At 55.4% G+C, this 27970-nt stretch overlaps 4 protein-coding genes across 8 annotated transcripts in view; 1 reads left to right on the forward strand and 3 right to left on the reverse strand.

Moving 5' to 3' along the window:
- The window catches only part of PTPRU (protein tyrosine phosphatase receptor type U), a 129334-nt gene that overhangs the window by 76738 nt on the left and 24626 nt on the right, over window positions 1-27970 (forward strand). The window lies entirely within an intron of this gene.
- Window positions 3238-4804, reverse strand: LOC134525271 (elongin-A-like). The gene is made up of 4 exons (XM_063355981.1): window positions 4781-4804; window positions 4577-4688; window positions 4355-4488; window positions 3238-4060 (listed from the first exon to the last, which is right to left on the reverse strand). The coding sequence occupies exons 1-4, from the start codon at window positions 4797-4799 to the stop codon at window positions 4002-4004; spliced, it is 324 nt and encodes a 107-aa protein (XP_063212051.1). The 5' UTR covers window positions 4800-4804; the 3' UTR covers window positions 3238-4001.
- LOC134525328 (elongin-A-like) lies at window positions 11721-12759 on the reverse strand. Its single transcript, XM_063356110.1, has 4 exons — window positions 12736-12759; window positions 12532-12643; window positions 12310-12443; window positions 11721-12030 (listed from the first exon to the last, which is right to left on the reverse strand). Exons 1-4 carry the CDS (start codon window positions 12752-12754, stop codon window positions 11972-11974), a joined length of 324 nt encoding a protein of 107 aa, XP_063212180.1. The 5' UTR covers window positions 12755-12759; the 3' UTR covers window positions 11721-11971.
- On the reverse strand, window positions 18785-20046 carry LOC134525317 (elongin-A-like). Its single transcript, XM_063356081.1, has 4 exons — window positions 20023-20046; window positions 19819-19930; window positions 19597-19730; window positions 18785-19318 (listed from the first exon to the last, which is right to left on the reverse strand). The coding sequence occupies exons 1-4, from the start codon at window positions 20039-20041 to the stop codon at window positions 19260-19262; spliced, it is 324 nt and encodes a 107-aa protein (XP_063212151.1). The 5' UTR covers window positions 20042-20046; the 3' UTR covers window positions 18785-19259.

Here is a 27970-nt window from a genome sequence, read left to right on the forward strand (position 1 = left end):
GAGAAGGCACCGCTTGTGTGAATGCCGGGCTGTGGGCGCCACAGGCGGGACGCCAGCCCCCAAGAGAAGGACTTGAACCCAGCCAGCATCCCCTCCCTCCCACACGCAGCGGCTGCAGCCCGTTTCAGACCCCTTTGCCTGCCCAACGTACCTTTCCTTTTTCTCTGGGAGTGGGGAACGGACTCAGCTGGAGGAGGAGGGCTGCAGCTGGCCTGGATCGGCGGCAGCGGGATGTCGGGCAACCGTATGTCCACATCTAGAAGTATCTGGAAGGAGACGACGTGCATGCAAGTGAGCCAAGGATAGGGGAGAATGTTACATCCTGCCAGCGTACAAACTGCGCTGAACTGCATTTGGTTTGCTCTTTTGAAGAAGCCGCTCAACGCTGATCAGCTCACACCGGGAGTAGCCTCGGCGGGAGGCTGCCCTTCTGCCCCGTTCCTGTGGCTCCCTCTAGGCTGTCAATACAAAGAAGCCAAACTCCGGGATGCCAATCACTCGGCTCTCGGCTCCCTCCACTAAGAGCCATGCGCATCTTTAACGTCCAAGGTTGAGCGCCGAAGGCCTCCGTCAAGAACCCGAGGCAGATTAACGGTGCAAAGAACTCATTTAGTCAAACACTCGTTTACTCCTCCTGCCTCTTCTCCTCCTCCCTGCCTCTTCGAAAAAGCTCTGCAGTGGTGGAGGAGAGGGGAACCTCCCAAAGTGGGGGAAATCCAAAGCTTGGATATGAGGCACCGTTACAGCATCATAAAAGGCTGCTAAGATTATAAACACACTTTTTGAAGTGCAAAGTGTTTCAAAGTTGAGGAAGAAGCTTCATCTGTCTGGGTTTTACAGAGCCAGCACCTCCAAGGGGAAAACTAAGAAGCCGCAGATGGGGGAGGGCCGAGAGCAGCTGATCCCACCTTCTCGGTTCACTTGCAGATCCTTCAGAACCTTACCCTCTTTGGTTCAGGAGCCTCTGGTGGTTCCTCCTCTGCCCTTTTCTCATTTGTACGCTTGAGGCTTGGGCTTTTCGCACTCAAGCAGGCGCTGTCGAGGCCGTCTTGGCACGGCAAACAGGTGCTGTGCCAGTGGTCTTTCTGCCCAGGTGACGCAGAGGGTTTGACCGCTTTCTTCTGTTCCTGGGTCTGGTCATAAGCGAGGTACTCCTCAAAGGACATAGTAGGTGGTTGACATTCCTCCTCCTCGTCATCGTCCTCAGAACTGCTGGAAAAGGCCACTGATTTTCTGCCAAAGCTAGGAGAAACCCCGGGCAGAGTTAGCACACTTGTCTTAAAAGTGTCCCCAGAGCCTTCACCTTTATTACCTTCATCAGAGAAGTTTATCGTCCCCACTTCAGAAGGAGAACGTAGTTTATCCACCAAGATCACCCAAGAGGTTCACTTACGTGTCTCTCTCTGGGGACACCAGGCCCAGCTTCTTCCGCCCGGCTAAGAACTTCCTGGCAAAGTCTGCGACAAGCTCGAGTTTCCGTGAGCCGGTCAGAGTCTTCCCAACAGCGATCTCCTTCTGGAGAGAGCCCAGACATCAATTCATCTTAGCAAAACACGCAGCATTCTCACCTCTGCTAAACTTCCGACAGAGTGAATAAAGTCACCCCGCTGCCTGTCCCTGCCAGGTAGAAATAACCCCCCTTGATCCAAGGGCAAAGATACCCCAATTAAGACATTGTGATTTCAGCGCCATTACAGCATTTCTGTAAATCCAAGGCGACTTCACTCTGCCTTAGGCAAACACGAATTATTAGTAGCAATAACCCAAGTTAGTATTTACCATGGCTGCGGGTAGGTCTGAAGACAGAAGACGTCTCGAATAGTTGTCAGGATTAGCACTTCTTAATCTTATGCCGATCCTGTTGGCATCAGAAGCCGCTCTGACTTTCAGATCGCAATCAAGTGTGAAGCTTCTGGAAGCAGCGAGGGCGACCCACTGTCCTCCAAGGCTTCCCACTCGCTCTGCCCCGCTCCGTCCGCGTGCCTTTTATCTCTAGGACCGCATCACAATCGCGCCTGTGAGAGCGGGCTGCAGCAGGTGGCCGAGGCAACAGGCCCCATTCCCGGGAAAGCAGCATTGCCGTGGCCAGGATTATCCCACAGGAGGGAGGTGGGAGAGATTTCCCAGGTCTTTACCAGCAGAGCGTCCACTGTGATGGGCAGCTCAGACAGGCTCCTGAGGTGCTTCTGTTGACCAGAAACCACTGATCCGTCTCCATTGCATTTAGGAATTCATTGCCGTGACTGAAAGTTTGTGTTTTCTTGGTTGTTTTGGAAGAGGGAAACCGATACCACCAGTAACGGTGTGTTTCAGTGCTCTTGCGCCGGGATGCTGCGGGGGATGCAATAGTGCCGTAACCACGGCTGAGCGGGTCTGGAAGCCCTCCGTCCCTGCGACTGCGGGCTGACGTTAATGCAGAGTCTGCCCCGGGATTGACGGGGTCCAGGGCAGGTAACGCGCTGCACCACCTACCTCAGTCGATGGGGAAAGAAAACGGGGGAAAAAAAGAAGGCAATTGAGCTAAAAATGCCGTCATCCTCTCAGAGTGCAGAACCGCTGTTCCTTTGCCCGCGCTGTGGCTCAACAAGGTCCCTGGCAAACGCAGGCATCGACCCTGTTTCTTCCTTCAGTCCCGCAGCAGAGTTTGTATCTTCTCTGCTGGAGGAAAAAAGACCGTTTGCAAACGGTTACAGGGGTGTCCGTAGTTTCACTCATACACGTGTGTGCCAGCAGCCCTGTTTTCAACCCCGGAAAATATTCATACTTGACACCTTTCAGCATTGTAATGTAGAGTTGTCCACGACACTGGGCAAATATGATTCTTTCACATTAGTGATAAATGTTTGAAAAGGAGAAGGGAAGCAAACCAAAGTCTGGAAATGGTGAGGGGACTGGAACATCTCTCTGCTGAGGAAAGGCTGAGGGATTTGGGTCTCTTCAGTCTGGAAAAAAGACGTCTGAGGGGGGATCTTATCAACGCTTCTAAATACTGAAAGGGGGGGTGTCAGGAGGATGGGGCCAGGCTCTTCTCAGTGCTGCCCAGCGACAGGACAAGGGGCAAGGGGCAGAATCTTGAGGAGGAACTTCTTTGCTGTGAGGGTGTCAGAGGCCTGGCACAGGCTGCCCAGAGAGGTGGGGGAGTCTCCGTCTCTGGAGACATTCCCAAGCCGCCTGGAGGCGTTCCTGTGCCACCTGCTCTGGGTGAGCGTGCTGTGTCAGGGGGTTGGAGGGGATGATGTCCAGAGGTGCCTTCCCATCCCCACCATTGTGTGATTGTGTGGTGAGCGTTTGGTCCTGTGGGTCACGTCTGCCTCGAAAGGGAGCTCAGGCAGAGGTGGTGCCAGCAGAGGACGGGTGTGGGCAGAGCCAGGCCATGTGCGGAGGGAGCCGTGCTCTCTGTTAGCGCTGCGGGGTGCGTGCGGGTGGTAAAGGGGAGAGATTGTCCTGCCGCAAGGCATGTTGTCTGCCCCAGGCCTTGGCTGTCTGGGAGAAGGTGGCGGTAGTGGAGGCTGTTGTTGGTGGCAGCTCTGGAGCAGCTCTGCTGCTGGTTGCGTGGCTGCCAAAGGCCGAGCCGGCGGAGCTGTCTGTGCGCGCTGACCGGGGCAAAGCTGAGTCCCCAAGCCAATCTTGGGCGCTGCTCAACTGGCCCTTCATGAGCCCGAGAGCGGCATACTCGGGTGTGGGTATTGCCCCCAGCATTGCTGTTAGGGGGGACCGTACCTTGATGAGGGCAAAAATGACAAGGGGCAAAATAGTAATGAAAACCGTTTAATAACGTATTAAGAGGTTAAGCAGTAAGTGGTCTCTGGATCTGCCACTCTCCACCGGTGCCAAGACTTGCCAGGCTTTTGTGCCGGGAGATTCCGTACAGCTTTCTTTTGGCAGATGACAAAGCTGCAGCCTCCCCAGAGTCCGAAGAAAAGGGCTGTTTGGGGACCTTCTCCTCCTTGGGTGCCACTTGTCCGCGAGAGGGAAAGTGCCAGGCCTGGCCGGCAAAGTTGTTACCGAGAGAACCTGTTTTTGAAATCTTTGACAGCCTTGGCCATGATGGGTGCAATTTCTGCAAGAGAGAACGCAACAAACCCACAAGTGAAGCCCAACCCCCTGCCATGAAAGCAGCAGGCACAGAGTAGGGGAGCAGAGAGCAATTCCAAGGGGCAACTTTGCAGAGCCTTTAGCCTCTCCTTAGGGAGAGGAGAGGAGAGGAGAGGAGAGGAGAGGAGAGGAGAGAGGCCGCCAACACGACCCCCCTCCTGCAGAGCCGGGATTTCCCTTGCGGCAGAAACAGCAGATTTGTGCCTTTGTAAAGGAGGAGCTCTAGGAGGCCAGGGGATGTTCTGCGGTTTGTACTTACTCTTGGCTGGTGGTTTGTTGGGCTCAGGAAACCAGGAGGAGAACACGGTCCTGCCCAAAGATGGGACAGAGTGGGCAGTGGTGGTGCTGGGCCCATCGTGGGCCTTGCCCTCACTCCCAGGAGCGTGGCTTTTGCTAGAAGTGCACAGGACAGGTTTTATTATGGAACAGAGAGTTGAGGCGAAGGCACCCGGAAGAGCAAGTGGTAGTGAGAGCTACTCACTTGGTCTTCTGTGGCAGAAGAGCTCCCCCAGTGCCAGACTTCTCTTGTGTCCTTCCTTCGTCCCGAGGGGCCTTTGGTGGAGAGGCCAGAAACAGAGTTTTGGCTGCTTGACCTGTAGGAGACCAAAGGGAAACGTTGCTCAGATGCAGCTTATGAGAAAGGAGGCTCCTCAGTGCTTGTCCAACGTCAGGAAGCTCCAAGCACCTCTCCCCCGTCCGTGCATTGCAAAGCTGGGATTGTGGGGAAAATGGACCCTGTCCCGCGCAGGCGGAAGCAGGAGAAGCAGCCACAGCCTGGGAGAGCAGAGAGCAATTCCAAGGTGCAGCCCTGGCAAAGCAGAAGCAAGGCAGGCGTAAGCGTGTGCTCTTTGGCCACGACCTGTGGTATTTTGAGGTCACCCACGGAGGAGAGCCCACTGGGCTTTCTGCAGGGCAAGAGCAGAGGTCTGTGGTGAACCTCTCCCTGCTTCCTTGCCAAGGGAGCTGCAGGACAATTTCATGGTTGCCAAGAGGTGGAGAGACACCGCGGGCCGTCAGGAGGGGCAAGGCAGGGTTTGTGCCTCAGGCGTAGCATTAGGACAGGCTGAGACAGTCGTCAGCGAGCAGGCAGCTGAACGGCACGTTTGCCTGTGCTTTTTCTCGTGCAAGGACTTTGCAGAGCCTTTAGCCTCTCCTTAGGGAGAGGAGAGGAGAGAGGCCACCAACACGCCCCCCCTCCTGCAGAGGCAGGATTTGTCTTGCACAGAAAGAGCGGATTCAGGCGTTTGCAAAGGAGGAGCTGGAGGAGGCCAAGGGATGTTCTGGGGTTTGTACTTACTTTTGACTGGTGGTTTCCTGGGGTCACGGGAGGAGAAGATGGTTGCTGGAGGTGGGACAGAGTGGGCAGTGCTGGTGCTGGGCCCATCGTAGGACTTCTCCTCACTCCCGTGAGCGTGGCTTTTGCTGGCGGTGCCCAAGACTGGTTTTATTCTGAAAGAGAGATGGAACAGACATTTCAGGCTACGGCATGCGTAAGAGCAAGGCGCTACGGACAAATACTGACTTGGTCTTCTGTGGCGGAAGAGGTTCCCCAGTTTCCCACTTCTTTTGTCTCCTTCGCACGTCCCGAGGGGCCTTTGGTGGAGAGGCCAGAAACAGAGTTTTGGCTGCTTGCCCTGTAGGAGACCCAAGGGAAAGATTGGTCAGATACAGCTTATGAGAAAGGAGGCTCCTCACTGCTTGTCTTAGTAGAGAACAGAGGGTTAAGCAACTCCTAAATTGGGCTAGATTTGAACCAGGCACTCCAGAAGACCTTCCCCACACAAAGACGTCCCCGAGGCAGCATTCCCAGAGCCCTCTGTCATCGTTCAGCCCTCCCTTACCTTTGTTGCTGTGAGCTGAGCCGATCTTCTGGGCTAACATGAGCAGCCGCTGCTCTCGTGCCTGGTGCAGGCGAAGGTACAAGTGGCGCCAGGACTCAAACGCTTCTGGCTTCTGGTTCTTGAAGTCTCGGAGACAGTGGATGTGCCAGAGTCGATCCGTAGACTCAATGAGGGCCTGAAAGAAACGCAGACGTAATGTGGGCTCCCCCCTGAGACCATCGCTCCCCTCTGCCTCGAGAACAGCTAGTGCCAGTGGGGCTGGAATACCAGCGAGGGCAAGGCGGCTTCGTGACCAGGTTGCAGCAAGAGAGGGGCAGATGGCAACCGCAGGAAGTGAGGACTAGCGAAGGCCAGCTCTTGTTCTAAAGAGCGCTGTTCTTGACTCTTCAGCTATTGCAGGTGAGGAGAGAACGTCCCTCCCGCGTGCCACCAGCCCTTCCCCAGGCCCAGGCACTCACGTGGTTACGTTCCTCAATGCGATGGAGCTGCTCTGGGGTGCATCTCTCCAATACTGGCTCCAGCTCTGAGAAAGGGGCACCGTCAGCTTCACAGCTGGCTAGAGAGAAGCAAAAGGCAGAGTATTTATCCCGCTCCTTCTCCGCCAAGGAAAGGGCTTGACTCCTTGAAGGCAGTGGAGAGCAGTGCAGCGCTGCACGCCACTACGGCAGAGGAGGGGAAGGAGAAAGGAGCCGCAGGTGCCATAGCTGTAGTGGGCCATCAGGCCCCAGTCTCTCCCAGTGAAGGGGTGCCTGCGCAAGGCTCCGTTTACCCCTGTTTGCCGTGCTTGAGCACCCCCTGAAAGCACGCTGGCTGCCGATGGTGCAGCACCTGAGCTTCCAGGGAGATGTGCCCCATGTGAGTTCGCTTGCCTTGCGACAAGGGGCAACTAAGCGTTGGCGTGCTCCCAGCCCGATGCTGCTGGGATAGATACAGACAAGTCAGGAAGAGAGCAGTAGATGTGCCTGGCACCGCGAGTTGAAGAGAGCCGAGGAAGGGTACTTACAGTCAATGCTGTTAGTGAGGAGTCGGGCGCTTTGGGGAGGAGGAGGCACCGTGCGTGGGACCGGGGCGGTTTTAGGGCCTGGACGCACTAGCGTCTTTGAATTGTGCCGGTAGCATGGGAGCCCCTCTTCGCCCTCTTGAGGTGTCAAGGCCGGTGCTGTAAAGTGAAAGAGTTGGGGTAAGAAGGGAAGGGAGGAAAGAAGAGCCCATCCTGAGGAATGGCACAGGAGACACAAATGAGAGTCCCCCAGAAGCAAGCTAAAGGGCTTCTCTAAGAGACCCGCGGCCTAGTTTGGGAAGGGCAAGGCCAAAGGCCAAGGCTCCATCAGGGTCATCAGAGGATCTTCCTCATTTCTGCTCGAGCATGCGGGAGAGAAGGCACCGCTTGTGTGAATGCCGGGCTGTGGGCGCCACAGGCGGGACGCCAGCCCCCAAGAGAAGGACTTGAACCCAGCCAGCATCCCCTCCCTCCCACACGCAGCGGCTGCAGCCCGTTTCATAGAATCATAGAATCATAGAATTGTTGAGGTTGGAAGGGACCTTTAAGATCATCGAGTCCAACCTTTAGCCTACCCTGACAAGAGCCACTTCTAAACCATGTCCCTCAGTGCCCCATCTACCCTTTTTTTAAACACTTCCAGAGATGGTGAATCCACCACCTCCCTGGGCAGCCTATTCCAATGTTTAATAATCCTTTCAGTGAAAAAATGTCTCCTAATATCTAATCTAAACCTCCCCTGACGTAACTTGAACCCATTTCCCCTCGTCCTATCACTTGTCACCAGGGAGAAGAGGTCAGCCCCCAGCTCTCTACAACCTCCTTTCAGGTAGTTGTAGAGGCTGATAAGGTCTCCCCTCAGCCTCCTCTTCTCCAGGCTAAACAACCCCAGCTCCCTCAGTCGTTCTTCATAAGGTTTGTCCTCCAGGCCCCTCACCAGCTTTGTAGCCCTTCTCTGGACACGCTCCAACACCTCAATGTCCCTCTTGTAGCGAGGGGCCCAAAACTGAACACAGTACTCGAGGTGGGGCCTCACCAGTGCCGAGTACAGGGGGATGATCACTTCCCTAGTCCGGCTCACCACACTATTCCTGATACAGGCTAGGATGCTGTTGGCAAACAACAGCTGTTTCAGACCCCTTTGCCTGCCCAACGTACCTTTCCTTTTTCTCTGGGAGTGGGGAACGGACTCAGCTGGAGGAGGAGGGCTGCAGCTGGCCTGGATCGGCGGCAGCGGGATGTCGGGCAACCGTATGTCCACATCTAGAAGTATCTGGAAGGAGACAACGTGCATGCAAGTGAGCCAAGGATTGGGGAGAATGTTACATCCTGCCAGCGTACAAACTGCGCTGAACTGCATTTGGTTTGCTCTTTCGAAGAAGCCGCTCAACGCTGATCAGCTCACACAGGGAGTAGCCTCGGCGGGAGGCTGCCCTTCTGCCCCGTTCCTGTGGCTCCCTCTAGGCTGTCAATACAAAGAAGCCAAACTCCGGGATGCCAATCACTCGGCTCTCGGCTCCCTCCAGTAAGAGCCATGCGCATCTTTAACGTCCAAGGTTGAGCGCCGAAGGCCTCCGTCAAGAACCCGAGGCAGATTAACGGTGCAAAGAACTCATTTAGTCAAACACTCGTTTACCCCTCCTGCCTCTTCTCCTCCTCCCTGCCTCTTCGAAAAAGCTCTGCAGTGGTGGAGGAGAGGGGAACCTCCCAAAGTGGGGGAAATCCAAAGCTTGGATATGAGGCACCGTTACAGCATCATAAAAGGCTGCTAAGATTATAAACACACTTTTTGAAGTGCAAAGTGTTTCAAAGTTGAGGAAGAAGCTTCATCTGTCAAGGTTTTACAGAGCCAGCACCTCCAAGGGGAAAACTAAGAAGCCGCAGATGGGGGAGGGCCGAGAGCAGCTGATCCCACCTTCTCGGTTCACTTGCAGATCCTTCAGAACCTTACCCTCTTTGGTTCAGGAGCCTCTGGTGGTTCCTCCTCTGCCCTTTTCTCATTTGTGCGCTTGAGGCTTGGGCTTTTCGCACTCAAGCAGGCGCTGTCGAGGCCGTCTTGGCACGGCAAACAGGTGCTGTGCCAGTGGTCTTTCTGCCCAGGTGACGCAGAGGGTTTGACCGCTTTCTTCTGTTCCTGGGTCTGGTCATAAGCGAGGTACTCCTCAAAGGACATAGTAGGTGGTTGACATTCCTCCTCCTCGTCATCGTCCTCAGAACTGCTGGAAAAGGCCACTGATTTTCTGCCAAAGCTAGGAGAAACCCCGGGCAGAGTTAGCACACTTGTCTTAAAAGTGTTCGCGGAGCCTTCACCTTTATTACCTTCATCAGAGAAGTTTATCGTCCCCACTTCAGAAGGACAACGTAGTTTATCCACCAAGATCACCCAAGAGGTTCACTTACGTGTCTCTCTCTGGGGACACCAGGCCCAGCTTCTTCCGCCCGGCTAAGAACTTCCTGGCAAAGTCTGCGACAAGCTCGAGTTTCCGTGAGCCGGTCAGAGTCTTCCCAACAGCGATCTCCTTCTGGAGAGAGCCCAGACATCAATTCATCTTAGCAAAACACGCAGCATTCTCACCTCTGCTAAACTTCCGCCAGAGTGAATAAAGTTACCCCGCTGCCTGTCCCTGCCAGGTAGAAATAACCCCCCTTGATCCAAGGGCAAAGATACCCCAATTAAGACATTGTGATTTCAGCGCCATTACAGCATTTCTGTAAATCCAAGGCGACTTCACTCTGCCTTAGGCAAACACGAATTATTAGTAGCAATAACCCAAGTTAGTATTTACCATGGCTGCGGGTAGGTCTGAAGACAGAAGACGTCTCGAATAGTTGTCAGGATTAGCACTTCTTAGTCTTATGCCGATCCTGTTGGCATCAGAAGCCGCTCTGACTTTCAGATCGCAATCAAGTGTGAAGCTTCTGGAAGCAGCGAGGGCGACCCACTGTCCTCCAAGGCTTCCCACTCGCTCTGCCCCGCTCCGTCCGCGTGCCTTTTATCTCTAGGACCGCATCACAATCGCGCCTGTGAGAGCGGGCTGCAGCAGGTGGCCGAGGCAACAGGCCCCATTCCCGGGAAAGCAGCATTGCCGTGGCCAGGATTATCCCACAGGAGGGAGGTGGGAGAGATTTCCCAGGTCTTTACCAGCAGAGCGTCCACTGTGATGGGCAGCTCAGACAGGCTCCTGAGGTGCTTCTGTTGACCAGAAACCACTGATCCGTCTCCATTGCATTTAGGAATTCATTGCCGTGACTGAAAGTTTGTGTTTTCTTGGTTGTTTTGGAAGAGGGAAACCGATACCACCAGTAACGGTGTGTTTCAGTGCTCTTGCGCCGGGATGCTGAGGGGGATGCAATAGTGCCGTAACCACGGCTAAGCGGGTCTGGAAGCCCTCCGTCCCTGCGACTGCGGGCTGACGTTAATGCAGAGTCTCCCCCGGGATTCACGGGGTCCAGGGCAGGTAACGCGCTGCACCACCTACCTCAGTGGATGGGGAAAGAAAACGGGGGAAAAAAAGAAGGCAATTGAGCTAAAAATGCCGGCATCCTCTCAGAGTGCAGAACCGCTGTTCCTTTGCCCGCGCTGTGGCTCAACAAGGTCCCTGGCAAACGCAGGCATTGACCCTGTTTCTTCCTTCAGTCCCGCAGCAGAGTTTGTATCTTCTCTGCTGGAGGAAAAAAGACCGTTTGCAAACGGTTACAGGGGTGTCCGTAGTTTCACTCATACACGTGTGTGCCAGCAGCCCTGTTTTCAACCCCGGAAAATATTCATACTTGACACCTTTCAGCATTGTAATGTAGAGTTGTCCACGACACTGGGCAAATATGATTCTTTCACATTAGTGATAAATGTTTGAAAAGGAGAAGGGAAGAAACCCAAAGTCTGGAAATGGTGAGGGGACTGGAACATCTCTCTGCTGAGGGAAGGCTGAGGGATTTGGGTCTCTTCAGTCTGGAAAAAAGACGGCTGAGGGGGGATCTCATCAACGCTTCTAAATACTGAAAGGGTGGGTGTCAGGAGGATGGGGCCAGGCTCTTCTCAGTGGTGCCCAGGGACAGGACAAGGGGTAACGGGCACAAACTGGAACATAGGAAGTTCCATCCCAACACGAGGAGGACCTTCTTTGCTGTGAGGGTGGCAGAGCCCTGGCACAGGCTGCCCAGAGAGGTGGTGGAGTCTCCGTCTCTGGAGACATTCCCAAGCCGCCTGGAGGCGTTCCTGTGCCACCTGCTGTGGGTGACCCTGCTGTGTCAGGGGGTTGGAGGGGATGATGTCCAGAGGTGCCTTCCCATCCCCACCATTGTGTGATTGTGTGGTGAGCGTTTGGTCCTGTGGGTCACGTCTGCCTCGAAAGGGAGCTCAGGCAGAGGTGGTGCCAGCAGAGGACGGGTGTGGGCAGAGCCAGGCCATGTGCGGAGGGAGCCGTGCTCTCTGTTAGCGCTGCGGGGTGCGTGCGGGTGGTAAAGGGGAGAGATTGTCCTGCCGCAAGGCATGTTGTCTGCCCCAGGCCTTGGCTGTCTGGGAGAAGGTGGCGGTAGTGGAGGCTGTTGTTGGTGGCAGCTCTGGAGCAGCTCTGCTGCTGGTTGCGTGGCTGCCCAAAGGCCGAGCCGGCGGAGCTGTCTGTGCGCGCTGACCGGGGCAAAGCTGAGTCCCCAAGCAAATCTTGGGCGCTGCTCAACTGGCCCTTCATGAGCCCGAGAGCGGCATACTCGGGTGTGGGTATTGCCCCCAGCATTGCTGTTAGGGGGGACCGTACCTTGATGAGGGCAAAAATGACAAGGGGCAAAATAGTAATGAAAACCGTTTAATAACGTATTAAGAGGTTAAGCAGTAAGTGGTCTCTGGATCTGCCACTCTCCACCGGTGCCAAGACTTGCCAGGCTTTTGTGCCGGGAGATTCCGTACAGCTTTCTTTTGGCAGATGACAAAGCTGCAGCCTCCCCAGAGTCCGAAGAAAAGGGCTGTTTGGGGACCTTCTCCTCCTTGGGTGCCACTTGTCCGCGAGAGGGAAAGTGCCAGGCCTGGCCGGCAAAGTTGTTACCGAGAGAACCTGTTTTTGAAATCTTTGACAGCCTTGGCCATGATGGGTGCAATTTCTGCAAGAGAGAACGCAACAAACCCACAAGTGAAGCCCAACCCCCTGCCATGAAAGCAGCAGGCACAGAGTAGGGGAGCAGAGAGCAATTCCAAGGGGCAACTTTGCAGAGCCTTTAGCCTCTCCTTAGGGAGAGGAGAGGAGAGGAGAGGAGAGAGGCCGCCAACACGACCCCCCTCCTGCAGAGCCGGGATTTCCCTTGCGGCAGAAAGAGCAGATTTGTGCCTTTGTAAAGGAGGAGCTCTAGGAGGCCAGGGGATGTTCTGCGGTTTGTACTTACTCTTGGCTGGTGGTTTGTTGGGCTCAGGAAACCAGGAGGAGAACACGGTCCTGCCCAAAGATGGGACAGAGTGGGCAGTGGTGGTGCTGGGCCCATCGTGGGCCTTGCCCTCACTCCCAGGAGCGTGGCTTTTGCTAGAAGTGCACAGGACAGGTTTTATTATGGAAGAGAGAGTTGAGGCGAAGGCACCCGGAAGAGCAAGCGGTAGTGAGAGCTACTCACTTGGTCTTCTGTGGCAGAAGAGCTCCCCCAGTGCCAGACTTCTCTTGTGTCCTTCCTTCGTCCCGAGGGGCCTTTGGTGGAGAGGCCAGAAACAGAGTTTTGGCTGCTTGACCTGTAGGAGACCAAAGGGAAACGTTGCTCAGATGCAGCTTATGAGAAAGGAGGCTCCTCAGTGCTTGTCCAACGTCAGGAAGCTCCAAGCACCTCTCCCCCGTCCGTGCATTGCAAAGCTGGGATTGTGGGGAAAATGGACCCTGTCCCGCGCAGGCGGAAGCAGGAGAAGCAGCCACAGCCTGGGAGAGCAGAGAGCAATTCCAAGGTGCAGCCCTGGCAAAGCAGAAGCAAGGCAGGCGTAAGCGTGTGCTCTTTGGCCACGACCTGTGGTATTTTGAGGTCACCCACGGAGGAGAGCCCACTGGGCTTTCTGCAGGGCAAGAGCAGAGGTCTGTGGTGAACCTCTCCCTGCTTCCTTGCCAAGGGAGCTGCAGGACAATTTCATGGTTGCCAAGAGGTGGAGAGACACCGCGGGCCGTCAGGAGGGGCAAGGCAGGGTTTGTGCCTCAGGCGTAGCATTAGGACAGGCTGAGACAGTTGTCAGCGAGCAGGCAGCTGAACGGCACGTTTGCCTGTGCTTTTTCTCGTGCAAGGACTTTGCAGAGCCTTTAGCCTCTCCTTAGGGAGAGGAGAGGAGAGAGGCCACCAACACGCCCCCCCTCCTGCAGAGGCAGGATTTGTCTTGCACAGAAAGAGCGGATTCAGGCGTTTGCAAAGGAGGAGCTGGAGGAGGCCAAGGGATGTTCTGGGGTTTGTACTTACTTTTGACTGGTGGTTTCCTGGGGTCACGGGAGGAGAAGGTGGTTGCTGGAGGTGGGACAGAGTGGGCAGTGCTGGTGCTGGGCCCATCGTAGGACTTCTCCTCACTCCCGTGAGCGTGTCTTTTGCTGGCGGTGCCCAAGACTGGTTTTATTCTGAAAGAGAGATGGAACAGACATTTCAGGCTACGGCATGCGTAAGAGCAAGGCGCTACAGACAAATACTGACTTGGTCTTCTGTGGCGGAAGAGGTCCCCCAGTTTCCCACTTCTTTTGTCTCCTTCGCACGTCCCGAGGGGCCTTTGGTGGAGAGGCCAGAAACAGAGTTTTGGCTGCTTGCCCTGTAGGAGACCCAAGGGAAAGATTGGTCAGATGCAGCTTATGAGAAAGGAGGCTCCTCAGTGCTTGTCTTAGCAGAGAACAGAGGGTTAAGCAACTCGTAAATTGGGCTAGATTTGAACCAGGCACTCCAGAAGACCTTCCCCACACAAAGACGTCCCCGAGGCAGCATTCCCAGAGCCCTCTGTCATCGTTCAGCCCTCCCTTACCTTTGTTGCTGTGAGCTGAGCCGATCTTCTGGGCTAACATGAGCAGCCGCTGCTCTCGTGCCTGGTGCAGGCGAAGGTACAAGTGGCGCCAGGACTCAAACGCTTCTGGCTTCTGGTTCTTGAAGTCTCGGAGACAGTGGATGTGCCAGAGTCGATCCGTAGACTCAATGAGGGCCTGAAAGAAACGCAGACGTAATGTGGGCTCCCCCCTGAGACCATCGCTCCCCTCTGCCTCGAGAACAGCTAGTGCCAGTGGGGCTGGAATACCAGCGAGGGCAAGGCGGCTTCGTGACCAGGTTGCAGCAAGAGAGGGGCAGATGGCAACCGCAGGAAGTGAGGACTAGCGAAGGCCAGCTCTTGTTCCAAAGAGCGCTGTTCTTGACTCTTCAGCCACGGCAGGTGAGGAGAGAACGTCCCTCCCGCGTGCCACCAGCCCTTCCCCAGGCCCAGGCACTCACGTGGTTACGTTCCTCAATGCGATGGAGCTGCTCTGGGGTGCATCTCTCCAATACTGGCTCCAGCTCTGAGAAAGGGGCACCGTCAGCTTCACAGCTGGCTAGAGAGAAGCAAAAGGCAGAGTATTTATCCCGCTCCTTCTCCGCCAAGGAAAGGGCTTGACTCCTTGAAGGCAGTGGAGAGCAGTGCAGCGCTGCACGCCACTACGGCAGAGGAGGGGAAGGAGAAAGGAGCCGCAGGTGCCATAGCTGTAGTGGGCCATCAGGCCCCAGTCTCTCCCAGTGAAGGGGTGCCTGCGCAAGGCTCCGTTTACCCCTGTTTGCCGTGCTTGAGCACCCCCTGAAAGCACGCTGGCTGCCGATGGTGCAGCACCTGAGCTTCCAGGGAGATGTGCCCCATGTGAGTTCGCTTGCCTTGCGAGAAGGGGCAACTAAGCGTTGGCGTGCTCCCAGCCCGATGCTGCTGGGATAGATACAGACAAGTCAGGAAGAGAGCAGTAGATGTGCCTGGCACCGCGAGTTGAAGAGAGCCGAGGAAGGGTACTTACAGTCAATGCTGTTAGTGAGGAGTCGGGCACTTTGGGGAGGAGGAGGCACCGTGCGTGGGACCGGGGCGGTTTTAGGGCCTGGACGCACTAGCGTCTTTGAATTGTGCCGGTAGCATGGGAGCCCCTCTTCGCCCTCTTGAGGTGTCAAGGCCGGTGCTGTAAAGTGAAAGAGTTGGGGTAAGAAGGGAAGGGAGGAAAGAAGAGCCCATCCTGAGGAATGGCACAGGAGACACAAATGAGAGTCCCCCAGAAGCAAGCTAAAGGGCTTCTCTAAGAGACCCGCGGCCTAGTTTGGGAAGGGCAAGGCCAAAGGCCAAGGCTCCATCAGGGTCATCAGAGGATCTTCCTCATTTCTGCTCGAGCATGCGGGAGAGAAGGCACCGCTTGTGTGAATGCCGGGCTGTGGGCGCCACAGGCGGGACGCCAGCCCCCAAGAGAAGGACTTGAACCCAGCCAGCATCCCCTCCCTCCCACACGCAGCGGCTGCAGCCCGTTTCAGACCCCTTTGCCTGCCCAACGTACCTTTCCTTTTTCTCTGGGAGTGGGGAACGGACTCAGCTGGAGGAGGAGGGCTGCAGCTGGCCTGGATCGGCGGCAGCGGGATGTCGGGCAACCGTATGTCCACATCTAGAAGTATCTGGAAGGAGACGACGTGCATGCAAGTGAGCCAAGGATAGGGGAGAATGTTACATCCTGCCAGCGTACAAACTGCGCTGAACTGCATTTGGTTTGCTCTTTTGAAGAAGCCGCTCAACGCTGATCAGCTCACACCGGGAGTAGCCTCGGCGGGAGGCTGCCCTTCTGCCCCGTTCCTGTGGCTCCCTCTAGGCTGTCAATACAAAGAAGCCAAACTCCGGGATGCCAATCACTCGGCTCTCGGCTCCCTCCAGTAAGAGCCATGCGCATCTTTAACCTCCAAGGTTGAGCGCCGAAGGCCTCCGTCAAGAACCCGAGGCAGATTAACGGTGCAAAGAACTCATTTAGTCAAACACTCGTTTACTCCTCCTGCCTCTTCTCCTCCTCCCTGCCTCTTCGAAAAAGCTCTGCAGTGGTGGAGGAGAGGGGAACCTCCCAAAGTGGGGGAAATCCAAAACTTGGATATGAGGCACCGTTACAGCACCATAAAAGGCTGCTAAGATTATAAACACACTTTTTGAAGTGCAAAGTGTTTCAAAGTTGAGGAAAAAGCTTCATCTGTCAAGGTTTTACAGAGCCAGCACCTCCAAGGGGAAAACTAAGAAGCCGCAGATGGGGGAGGGCCGAGAGCAGCTGATCCCACCTTCTCGGTTCACTTGCAGATCCTTCAGAACCTTACCCTCTTTGGTTCAGGAGCCTCTGGTGGTTCCTCCTCTGCCCTTTTCTCATTTGTGCGCTTGAGGCTTGGGCTTTTCGCACTCAAGCAGGCGCTGTCGAGGCCGTCTTGGCACGGCAAACAGGTGCTGTGCCAGTGGTCTTTCTGCCCAGGTGACGCAGAGGGTTTGACCGCTTTCTTCTGTTCCTGGGTCTGGTCATAAGCGAGGTACTCCTCAAAGGACATAGTAGGTGGTTGACATTCCTCCTCCTCGTCATCGTCCTCAGAACTGCTGGAAAAGGCCACTGATTTTCTGCCAAAGCTAGGAGAAACCCCGGGCAGAGTTAGCACACTTGTCTTAAAAGTGTTCGCGGAGCCTTCACCTTTATTACCTTCATCAGAGAAGTTTATCGTCCCCACTTCAAATGGAGAACGTAGTTTATCCACCAAGATCACCCAAGAGGTTCACTTACGTGTCTCTCTCTGGGGACACCAGGCCCAGCTTCTTCCGCCCGGCTAAGAACTTCCTGGCAAAGTCTGCGACAAGCTCGAGTTTCCGTGAGCCGGTCAGAGTCTTCCCAACAGCGATCTCCTTCTGGAGAGAGCCCAGACATCAATTCATCTTAGCAAAACACGCAGCATTCTCACCTCTGCTAAACTTCCGCCAGAGTGAATAAAGTTACCCCGCTGCCTGTCCCTGCCAGGTAGAAATAACCCGCCTTGATCCAAGGGCAAAGATACCCCAATTAAGACATTGTGATTTCAGCGCCATTACAGCATTTCTGTAAATCCAAGGCGACTTCACTCTGCCTTAGGCAAACACGAATTATTAGTAGCAATAACCCAAGTTAGTATTTACCATGGCTGCGGGTAGGTCTGAAGACAGAAGACGTCTCGAATAGTTGTCAGGATTAGCACTTCTTAATCTTATGGCGATCCTGTTGGCATCAGAAGCCGCTCTGACTTTCAGATCGCAATCAAGTGTGAAGCTTCTGGAAGCAGCGAGGGCGACCCACTGTCCTCCAAGGCTTCCCACTCGCTCTGCCCCGCTCCGTCCGCGTGCCTTTTATCTCTAGGACCGCATCACAATCGCGCCTGTGAGAGCGGGCTGCAGCAGGTGGCCGAGGCAACAGGCCCCATTCCCGGGAAAGCAGCATTGCCGTGGCCAGGATTATCCCACAGGAGGGAGGTGGGAGAGATTTCCCAGGTCTTTACCAGCAGAGCGTCCACTGTGATGGGCAGCTCAGACAGGCTCCTGAGGTGCTTCTGTTGACCAGAAACCACTGATCCGTCTCCATTGCATTTAGGAATTCATTGCCGTGACGGAAAGTTTGTGTTTTCTTGGTTGTTTTGGAAGAGGGAAACCGATACCACCAGTAACGGTGTGTTTCAGTGCTCTTGCGCCGGGATGCTGCGGGGGATGCAATAGTGCCGTAACCACGGCTAAGCGGGTCTGGAAGCCCTCCGTCCCTGCGACTGCGGGCTGATGTTAATGCAGAGTCTGCCCCGGGATTCACGGGGTCCGGGGCAGGTAACGCGCTGCACCACCTACCTCAGTGGATGGGGAAAGAAAACGGGGGAAAAAAAGAAGGCAATTGAGCTAAAAATGCCGGCATCCTCTCAGAGTGCAGAACCGCTGTTCCTTTGCCCGCGCTGTGGCTCAACAAGGTCCCTGGCAAACGCAGGCATTGACCCTGTTTCTTCCTTCAGTCCCGCAGCAGAGTTTGTATCTTCTCTGCTGGAGGAACAAAGACCGTTTGCAAACGGTTACAGGGGTGTCCGTAGTTTCACTCATACACGTGTGTGCCAGCAGCCCTGTTTTCAACCCCGGAAAATATTCATACTTGACACCTTTCAGCATTGTAATGTAGAGTTGTCGACGACACTGGGCAAATATGATTCTTTCACATTAGTGATAAATGTTTGAAAAGGAGAAGGGAAGAAACCCAAAGTCTGGAAATGGTGAGGGGACTGGAACATCTCTCTGCTGAGGAAAGGCTGAGGGAGTTGGGTCTCTTCAGTCTGGAAAAAAGACGGCTGAGGGGGGATCTTATCAACGCTTCTAAATACTGAAAGGGTGGGTGTCAGGAGGATGGGGCCAGGCTCTTCTCAGTGCTGCCCAGCGACAGGACAAGGGGCAGAATCTTGAGGAGGACCTTCTTTGCTGTGAGGGTGTCAGAGGCCTGGCACAGGCTGCCCAGAGAGGTGGGGGAGTCTCCGTCTCTGGAGACATTCCCAAGCCGCCTGGAGGCGTTCCTGTGCCACCTGCTGTGGGTGAGCGTGCTGTGTCAGGGGGTTGGAGGGGTTGATGTCCAGAGGTGCCTTCCCATCCCCACCATTGTGTGATTGTGTGGTGAGCGTTTGGTCCTGTGGGTCACGTCTGCCTCGAAAGGGAGCTCAGGCAGAGGTGGTGCCAGCAGAGGACGGGTGTGGGCAGAGCCAGGCCATGTGCGGAGGGAGCCGTGCTCTCTGTTAGCGCTGCGGGGTGCGTGCGGGTGGTAAAGGGGAGAGATTGTCCTGCCGTAAGGCATGTTGTCTGCCCCAGGCCTTGGCTGTCTGGGAGAAGGTGGCGGTAGTGGAGGCTGTTGTTGGTGGCAGCTCTGGAGCAGCTCTGCTGCTGGTTGCGTGGCTGCCAAAGGCCGAGCCGGCGGAGCTGTCTGTGCGCGCTGACCGGGGCAAAGCTGAGTCCCCAAGCCAATCTTGGGCGCCGCTCAACTGGCCCTTAATGAGCCCGAGAGCGGCATACTCGGGTGTGGGTATTGCCCCCAGCATTGCTGTTAGGGGGGACCGTACCTTGATGAGGGCAAAAATGACAAGGGGCAAAATAGTAATGAAAACCGTTTAATAACGTATTAAGAGGTTAAGCAGTAAGTGGTCTCTGGATCTGCCACTCTCCACCGGTGCCAAGACTTGCCAGGCTTTTGTGCCGGGAGATTCCGTACAGCTTTCTTTTGGCAGATGACAAAGCTGCAGCCTCCCCAGAGTCCGAAGAAAAGGGCTGTTTGGGGACCTTCTCCTCCTTGGGTGCCACTTGTCCGCGAGAGGGAAAGTGCCAGGCCTGGCCGGCAAAGTTGTTACCGAGAGAACCTGTTTTTGAAATCTTTGACAGCCTTGGCCATGATGGGTGCAATTTCTGCAAGAGAGAACGCAACAAACCCACAAGTGAAGCCCAACCCCTGCCATGAAAGCAGCAGGCACAGAGTAGGGGAGCAGAGAGCAATTCCAAGGGGCAACTTTGCAGAGCCTTTAGCCTCTCCTTAGGGAGAGGAGAGGAGAGGAGAGGAGAGAGGCCGCCAACACGACCCCCCTCCTGCAGAGCCGGGATTTCCCTTGCGGCAGAAAGAGCAGATTTGTGCCTTTGTAAAGGAGGAGCTCTAGGAGGCCAGGGGATGTTCTGCGGTTTGTACTTACTCTTGGCTGGTGGTTTGTTGGGCTCAGGAAACCAGGAGGAGAACACGGTCCTGCCCAAAGATGGGACAGAGTGGGCAGTGGTGGTGCTGGGCCCATCGTGGGCCTTGCCCTCACTCCCAGGAGCGTGGCTTTTGCTAGAAGTGCACAGGACAGGTTTTATTATGGAACAGAGAGTTGAGGCGAAGGCACCCGGAAGAGCAAGCGGTAGTGAGAGCTACTCACTTGGTCTTCTGTGGCAGAAGAGCTCCCCCAGTGCCAGACTTCTCTTGTGTCCTTCCTTCGTCCCGAGGGGCCTTTGGTGGAGAGGCCAGAAACAGAGTTTTGGCTGCTTGACCTGTAGGAGACCAAAGGGAAACGTTGCTCAGATGCAGCTTATGAGAAAGGAGGCTCCTCAGTGCTTGTCCAACGTCAGGAAGCTCCAAGCACCTCTCCCCCGTCCGTGCATTGCAAAGCTGGGATTGTGGGGAAAATGGACCCTGTCCCGCGCAGGCGGAAGCAGGAGAAGCAGCCACAGCCTGGGAGAGCAGAGAGCAATTCCAAGGTGCAGCCCTGGCAAAGCAGAAGCAAGGCAGGCGTAAGCGTGTGCTCTTTGGCCACGACCTGTGGTATTTTGAGGTCACCCACGGAGGAGAGCCCACTGGGCTTTCTGCAGGGCAAGAGCAGAGGTCTGTGGTGAACCTCTGCCTGCTTCCTTGCCAAGGGAGCTGCAGGACAATTTCATGGTTGCCAAGAGGTGGAGAGACACCGCGGGCCGTCAGGAGGGGCAAGGCAGGGTTTGTGCCTCAGGCGTAGCATTAGGACAGGCTGAGACAGTTGTCAGCGAGCAGGCAGCTGAACGGCACGTTTGCCTGTGCTTTTTCTCGTGCAAGGACTTTGCAGAGCCTTTAGCCTCTCCTTAGGGAGAGGAGAGGAGAGAGGCCACCAACACGCCCCCCCTCCTGCAGAGGCAGGATTTGTCTTGCACTGAAAGAGCGGATTCAGGCGTTTGCAAAGGAGGAGCTGGAGGAGGCCAAGGGATGTTCTGGGGTTTGTACTTACTTTTGACTGGTGGTTTCCTGGGGTCACGGGAGGAGAAGGTGGTTGCTGGAGGTGGGACAGAGTGGGCAGTGCTGGTGCTGGGCCCATCATAGGACTTCTCCTCACTCCCGTGAGCGTGGCTTTTGCTGGCGGTGCCCAAGACGGGTTTTATTCTGAAAGAGAGATGGAACAGACATTTCAGGCTACGGCATGCGTAAGAGCAAGGCGCTACGGACAAATACTGACTTGGTCTTCTGTGGCGGAAGAGGTCCCCCAGTTTCCCACTTCTTTTGTCTCCTTCGCACGTCCCGAGGGGCCTTTGGTGGAGAGGCCAGAAACAGAGTTTTGGCTGCTTGCCCTGTAGGAGACCCAAGGGAAAGATTGGTCAGATGCAGCTTATGAGAAAGGAGGCTCCTCAGTGCTTGTCTTAGTAGAGAACAGAGGGTTAAGCAACTCCTAAATTGGGCTAGATTTGAACCAGGCACTCCAGAAGACCTTCCCCACACAAAGACGTCCCCGAGGCAGCATTCCCAGAGCCCTCTGTCATCGTTCAGCCCTCCCTTACCTTTGTTGCTGTGAGCTGAGCCGATCTTCTGGGCTAACATGAGCAGCCGCTGCTCTCGTGCCTGGTGCAGGCGAAGGTACAAGTGGCGCCAGGACTCAAACGCTTCTGGCTTCTGGTTCTTGAAGTCTCGGAGACAGTGGATGTGCCACAGTCGATCCGTAGACTCAATGAGGGCCTGAAAGAAACGCAGACGTAATGTGGGCTCCCCCCTGAGACCATCGCTCCCCTCTGCCTCGAGAACAGCTAGTGCCAGTGGGGCTGGAATACCAGCGAGGGCAAGGCGGCTTCGTGACCAGGTTGCAGCAAGAGAGGGGCAGATGGCAACCGCAGGAAGTGAGGACTAGCGAAGGCCAGCTCTTGTTCTAAAGAGCGCTGTTCTTGACTCTTCAGCCACGGCAGGTGAGGAGAGAACGTCCCTCCCGCGTGCCACCAGCCCTTCCCCAGGCCCAGGCACTCACGTGGTTACGTTCCTCAATGCGATGGAGCTGCTCTGGGGTGCATCTCTCCAATACTGGCTCCAGCTCTGAGAAAGGGGCACCGTCAGCTTCACAGCTGGCTAGAGAGACGCAAAACGCAGAGTATTTATCCCGCTCCTTCTCCGCCAAGGAAAGGGCTTGACTCCTTGAAGGCAGTGGAGAGCAGTGCAGCGCTGCACGCCACTACGGCAGAGGAGGGGAAGGAGAAAGGAGCCGCAGGTGCCGTAGCTGTAGTGGGCCATCAGGCCCCAGTCTCTCCCAGTGAAGGGGTGCCTGCGCAAGGCTCCGTTTACCCCTGTTTGCCGTGCTTGAGCACCCCCTGAAAGCACGCTGGCTGCCGATGGTGCAGCACCTGAGCTCCCAGGGAGATGTGCCCCATGTGAGTTCGCTCGCCTTGCGAGAAGGGGCAACTAAGCGTTGGCGTGCTCCCAGCCCGATGCTGCTGGGATAGATACAGACAAGTCAGGAAGAGAGCAGTAGATGTGCCTGGCACCGCGAGTTGAAGAGAGCCGAGGAAGGGTACTTACAGTCAATGCTGTTAGTGAGGAGTCGGGCGCTTTGGGGAGGAGGAGGCACCGTGCGTGGGACCGGGGCGGTTTTAGGGCCTGGACGCACTAGCGTCTTTGAATTGTGCCGGTAGCATGGGAGCCCCTCTTCGCCCTCTTGAGGTGTCAAGGCCGGTGCTGTAAAGTGAAAGAGTTGGGGTAAGAAGGGAAGGGAGGAAAGAAGAGCCCATCCTGAGGAATGGCACAGGAGACACAAATGAGAGTCCCCCAGAAGCAAGCTAAAGGGCTTCTCTAAGAGACCCGCGGCCTAGTTTGGGAAGGGCAAGGCCAAAGGCCAAGGCTCCATCAGGGTCATCAGAGGATCTTCCTCATTTCTGCTCGAGCATGCGGGAGAGAAGGCACCGCTTGTGTGAATGCCGGGCTGTGGGCGCCACAGGCGGGACGCCAGCCCCCAAGAGAAGGACTTGAACCCAGCCAGCATCCCCTCCCTCCCACACGCAGCGGCTGCAGCCCGTTTCATAGAATCATAGAATCATAGAATTGTTGAGGTTGGAAGGGACCTTTAAGATCATCGAGTCCAACCTTTAGCCTACCCTGACAAGAGCCACTTCTAAACCATGTCCCTCAGTGCCCCATCTACCCTTTTTTTAAACACCTCCGGAGATGGTGAATCCACCACCTCCCTGGGCAGCCTATTCCAATGTTTAATAATCCTTTCAGTGAAAAAATGTCTCCTAATATCTAATCTAAACCTCCCCTGACGTAACTTGAACCCATTTCCCCTCGTCCTATCACTTGTCACCAGGGAGAAGAGGTCAGCCCCCAGCTCTCTACAACCTCCTTTCAGGTAGTTGTAGAGGGTGACAAGATCTCCCCTCAGCCTCCTCTTCTCCAGGCTAAACAACCCCAGCTCCCTCAGTCGTTCTTCATAAGGTTTGTCCTCCAGGCCCCTCACCAGCTTTGTAGCCCTTCTCTGGACACGCTCCAACACCTCAATGTCCCTCTTGTAGCGAGGGGCCCAAAACTGAACACAGTACTCGAGGTGGGGCCTCACCAGTGCCCAGTACAGGGGGATGATCACTTCCCTAGTCCGGCTCACCACACTATTCCTGATACAGGCTAGGATGCTGTTGGCAAACAACAGCTGTTTCAGACCCCTTTGCCTGCCCAACGTACCTTTCCTTTTTCTCTGGGAGTGGGGAACGGACTCAGCTGGAGGAGGAGGGCTGCAGCTGGCCTGGATCGGCGGCAGCGGGATGTCGGGCAACCGTATGTCCGCATCTAGAAGTATCTGGAAGGAGACGACGTGCATGCAAGTGAGCCAAGAATAGGGGAGAATGTTACATCCTGCCAGCGTACAAACTGCGCTGAACTGCATTTGGTTTGCTCTTTTGAAGAAGCCGCTCAACGCTGATCAGCTCACACCAGGGAGTAGCCTCGGCGGGAGGCTGCCCTTCTGCCCCGTTCCTGTGGCTCCCTCTAGGCTGTCAATACAAAGAAGCCAAACTCCGGGATGCCAATCACTCGGCTCTCGGCTCCCTCCAGTAAGAGCCATGCGCATCTTTAACCTCCAAGGTTGAGCGCCGAAGGCCTCCGTAAAGAACCCGAGGCAGATTAACGGTGCAAAGAACTCATTTAGTCAAACACTCGTTTACCCCTCCTGCCTCTTCTCCTCCTCCCTGCCTCTTCGAAAAAGCTCTGCAGTGGTGGAGGAGAGGGGAACCTCCCAAAGTGGGGGAAATCCAAAGCTTGGATATGAGGCACCGTTACAGCATCATAAAAGGCTGCTAAGATTATAAACACACTTTTTGAAGTGCAAAGTGTTTCAAAGTTGAGGAAGAAGCTTCATCTGTCAAGGTTTTACAGAGCCAGCACCTCCAAGGGGAAAACTAAGAAGCCGCAGATGGGGGAGGGCCGAGAGCAGCTGATCCCACCTTCTCGGTTCACTTGCAGATCCTTCAGAACCTTACCCTCTTTGGTTCAGGAGCCTCTGGTGGTTCCTCCTCTGCCCTTTTCTCATTTGTGCGCTTGAGGCTTGGGCTTTTCGCACTCAAGCAGGCGCTGTCGAGGCCGTCTTGGCACGGCAAACAGGTGCTGTGCCAGTGGTCTTTCTGCCCAGGTGACGCAGAGGGTTTGACCGCTTTCTTCTGTTCCTGGGTCTGGTCATAAGCGAGGTACTCCTCAAAGGACATAGTAGGTGGTTGACATTCCTCCTCCTCGTCATCGTCCTCAGAACTGCTGGAAAAGGCCACTGATTTTCTGCCAAAGCTAGGAGAAACCCCGGGCAGAGTTAGCACACTTGTCTTAAAAGTGTCCCCAGAGCCTTCACCTTTATTACCTTCATCAGAGAAGTTTATCGTCCCCACTTCAGAAGGACAACGTAGTTTATCCACCAAGATCACCCAAGAGGTTCACTTACGTGTCTCTCTCTGGGGACACCAGGCCCAGCTTCTTCCGCCCGGCTAAGAACTTCCTGGCAAAGTCTGCGACAAGCTCGAGTTTCCGTGAGCCGGTCAGAGTCTTCCCAACAGCGATCTCCTTCTGGAGAGAGCCCAGACATCAATTCATCTTAGCAAAACACGCAGCATTCTCACCTCTGCTAAACTTCCGCCAGAGTGAATAAAGTCACCCCGCTGCCTGTCCCTGCCAGGTAGAAATAACCCCCCTTGATCCAAGGGCAAAGATACCCCAATTAAGACATTGTGATTTCAGCGCCATTACAGCATTTCTGTAAATCCAAGGCGACTTCACTCTGCCTTAGGCAAACACGAATTATTAGTAGCAATAACCCAAGTTAGTATTTACCATGGCTGCGGGTAGGTCTGAAGACAGAAGTCGTCACGAGCAGTTGTCAGGATTAGCACTTCTTAGTCTTATGCCGATCCTGTTGGCATCAGAAGCCGCTCTGACTTTCAGATCGCAATCAAGTGTGAAGCTTCTGGAAGCAGCGAGGGCGACCCACTGTCCTCCAAGGCTTCCCACTCGCTCTGCCCCGCTCCGTCCGCGTGCCTTTTATCTCTAGGACCGCATCACAATCGCGCCTGTGAGAGCGGGCTGCAGCAGGTGGCCGAGGCAACAGGCCCCATTCCCGGGAAAGCAGCATTGCCGTGGCCAGGATTATCCGGTGACTTGAGAGACAGGAGGGAAGTGGGAGAGATTTCCCAGGTCTTTACCAGCAGAGCGTCCACTGTGATGGGCAGCTCAGACAGGCTCCTGAGGTGCTTCTGTTCACCAGAAACCACTGATCCGTCTCCATTGCATTTAGGAATTCATTGCCGTGACTGAAAGTTTGTGTTTTCTTGGTTGTTTTGGAAGAGGGAAACCGATACCACCAGTAACGGTGTGTTTCAGTGCTCTTGCGCCGGGATGCTGCGGGGGATGCAATAGTGCCGTAACCGCGGCTGAGCGGGTCTGGAAGCCCTCCGTCCCTGCGACTGCGGGCTGACGTTAATGCAGAGTCTGCCCCGGGATTCACGGGGTCCGGGGCAGGTAACGCGCTGCACCACCTACCTCAGTCGATGGGGAAAGAAAACGGGGGAAAAGAAGAAGGCAATTGAGCTAAAAATGCCGTCATCCTGTCAGAGTTCAGAACCGCTGTTCCTTTGCCCGCGCTGTGGCTCAACAAGGTCCCTGGCAAACGCAGGCATTGGCCCTGTTTCTTCCTTCAGTCCCGCAGCAGAGTTTGTATCTTCTCTGCTGGAGGAACAAAGACCGTTTGCAAACGGTTACAGGGGTGTCCGTAGTTTCACTCATACACGTGTGTGCCAGCAGCCCTGTTTTCAAGCCCGGAAAATATTCATACTTGACACCTTTCAGCATTGTAATGTAGAGTTGTCCACGACACTGGGCAAATATGATTCTTTCACATTAGTGATAAATGTTTGAAAAGGAGAAGGGAAGAAACCCAAAGTCTGGAAATGGTGAGGGGACTGGAACATCTCTCTGCTGAGGAAAGGCTGAGGGATTTGGGTCTCTTCAGTCTGGAAAAAAGATGGCTGAGGGGGGATCTTATCAACGCTTCTAAATACTGACAGGGTGGGTGTCAGGAGGATGGGGCCAGGCTCTTCTCAGTGGTGCCCAGCGACAGGACAAGGGGCAAGGGGCAGAATCTTGAGGAGGAACTTCTTTGCTGTGAGGGTGGCAGAGGCCTGGCACAGGCTGCCCAGAGAGGTGGGGGAGTCTCCGTCTCTGGAGACATTCCCAAGCCGCCTGGAGGCGTTCCTGTGCCACCTGCTGTGGGTGAGCGTGCTGTGTCAGGGGGTTGGAGGGGATGATGTCCAGAGGTGCCTTCCCATCCCCACCATTGTGTGATTGTGTGGTGAGCGTTTGGTCCTGTGGGTCACGTCTGCCTTGAAAGGGAGCTCAGGCAGAGGTGGTGCCAGCAGAGGACGGGTGTGGGCAGAGCCAGGCCATGTGCGGAGGGAGCCGTGCTCTCTGTTAGCGCTGCGGGGTGCGTGCGGGTGGTAAAGGGGAGAGATTGTCCTGCCGCAAGGCATGTTGTCTGCCCCAGGCCTTGGCTGTCTGGGAGAAGGTGGCGGTGGTGGAGGCTGTTGTTGGTGGCAGCTCTGGAGCAGCTCTGCTGCTGGTTGCGTGGCTGCCAAAGGCCGAGCCGGCGGAGCTGTCTGTGCGCGCTGACCGGGGCAAAGCTGAGTCCCCAAGCCAATCTTGGGCGCTGCTCAACTGGCCCTTCATGAGCCCGAGAGCGGCATACTCGGGTGTGGGTATTGCCCCCAGCATTGCTGTTAGGGGGGACCGTACCTTGATGAGGGCAAAAATGACAAGGGGCAAAAGAGTAATGAAAACCGTTTAATAACGTATTAAGAGGTTAAGCAGTAAGTGGTCTCTGGATCTGCCACTCTCCACCGGTGCCAAGACTTGCCAGGCTTTTGTGCCGGGAGATTCCGTACAGCTTTCTTTTGGCAGATGACAAAGCTGCAGCCTCCCCAGAGTCCGAAGAAAAGGGCTGTTTGGGGACCTTCTCCTCCTTGGGTGCCACTTGTCCGCGAGAGGGAAAGTGCCAGGCCTGGCCGGCAAAGTTGTTACCGAGAGAACCTGTTTTTGAAATCTTTGACAGCCTTGGCCATGATGGGTGCAATTTCTGCAAGAGAGAACGCAACAAACCCACAAGTGAAGCCCAACCCCCTGCCATGAAAGCAGCAGGCACAGAGTAGGGGAGCAGAGAGCAATTCCAAGGGGCAACTTTGCAGAGCCTTTAGCCTCTCCTTAGGGAGAGGAGAGGAGAGGAGAGGAGAGAGGCCGCCAACACGACCCCCCTCCTGCAGAGCCGGGATTTCCCTTGCCGCAGAAAGAGCAGATTTGTGCCTTTGTAAAGGAGGAGCTCTAGGAGGCCAGGGGATGTTCTGCGGTTTGTACTTACTCTTGGCTGGCGGTTTCTTGGGCTCAGGAAACCAGGAGGAGAACACGGTCCTGCCCAAAGATGGGACAGAGTGGGCAGTGGTGGTGCTGGGCCCATCGTGGGCCTTGCCCTCACTCCCAGGAGCGTGGCTTTTGCTAGAAGTGCACAGGACAGGTTTTATTATTGAACAGAGAGTTGAGGCGAAGGCACCCAGAAGAGCAAGCGGTAGTGAGAGCTACTCACTTGGTCTTCTGTGGCAGAAGAGCTCCCCCAGTGCCAGACTTCTCTTGTGTCCTTCCTTCGTCCCGAGGGGCCTTTGGTGGAGAGGCCAGAAACAGAGTTTTGGCTGCTTGACCTGTAGGAGACCAAAGGGAAACGTTGCTCAGATGCAGCTTATGAGAAAGGAGGCTCCTCAGTGCTTGTCCAACGTCAGGAAGCTCCAAGCACCTCTCCC

The sequence above is a fragment of the Chroicocephalus ridibundus genome, chromosome 19 (genome assembly GCF_963924245.1).
Source record: "Chroicocephalus ridibundus chromosome 19, bChrRid1.1, whole genome shotgun sequence".
NCBI classification, from domain to species: domain Eukaryota; kingdom Metazoa; phylum Chordata; class Aves; order Charadriiformes; family Laridae; genus Chroicocephalus; species Chroicocephalus ridibundus.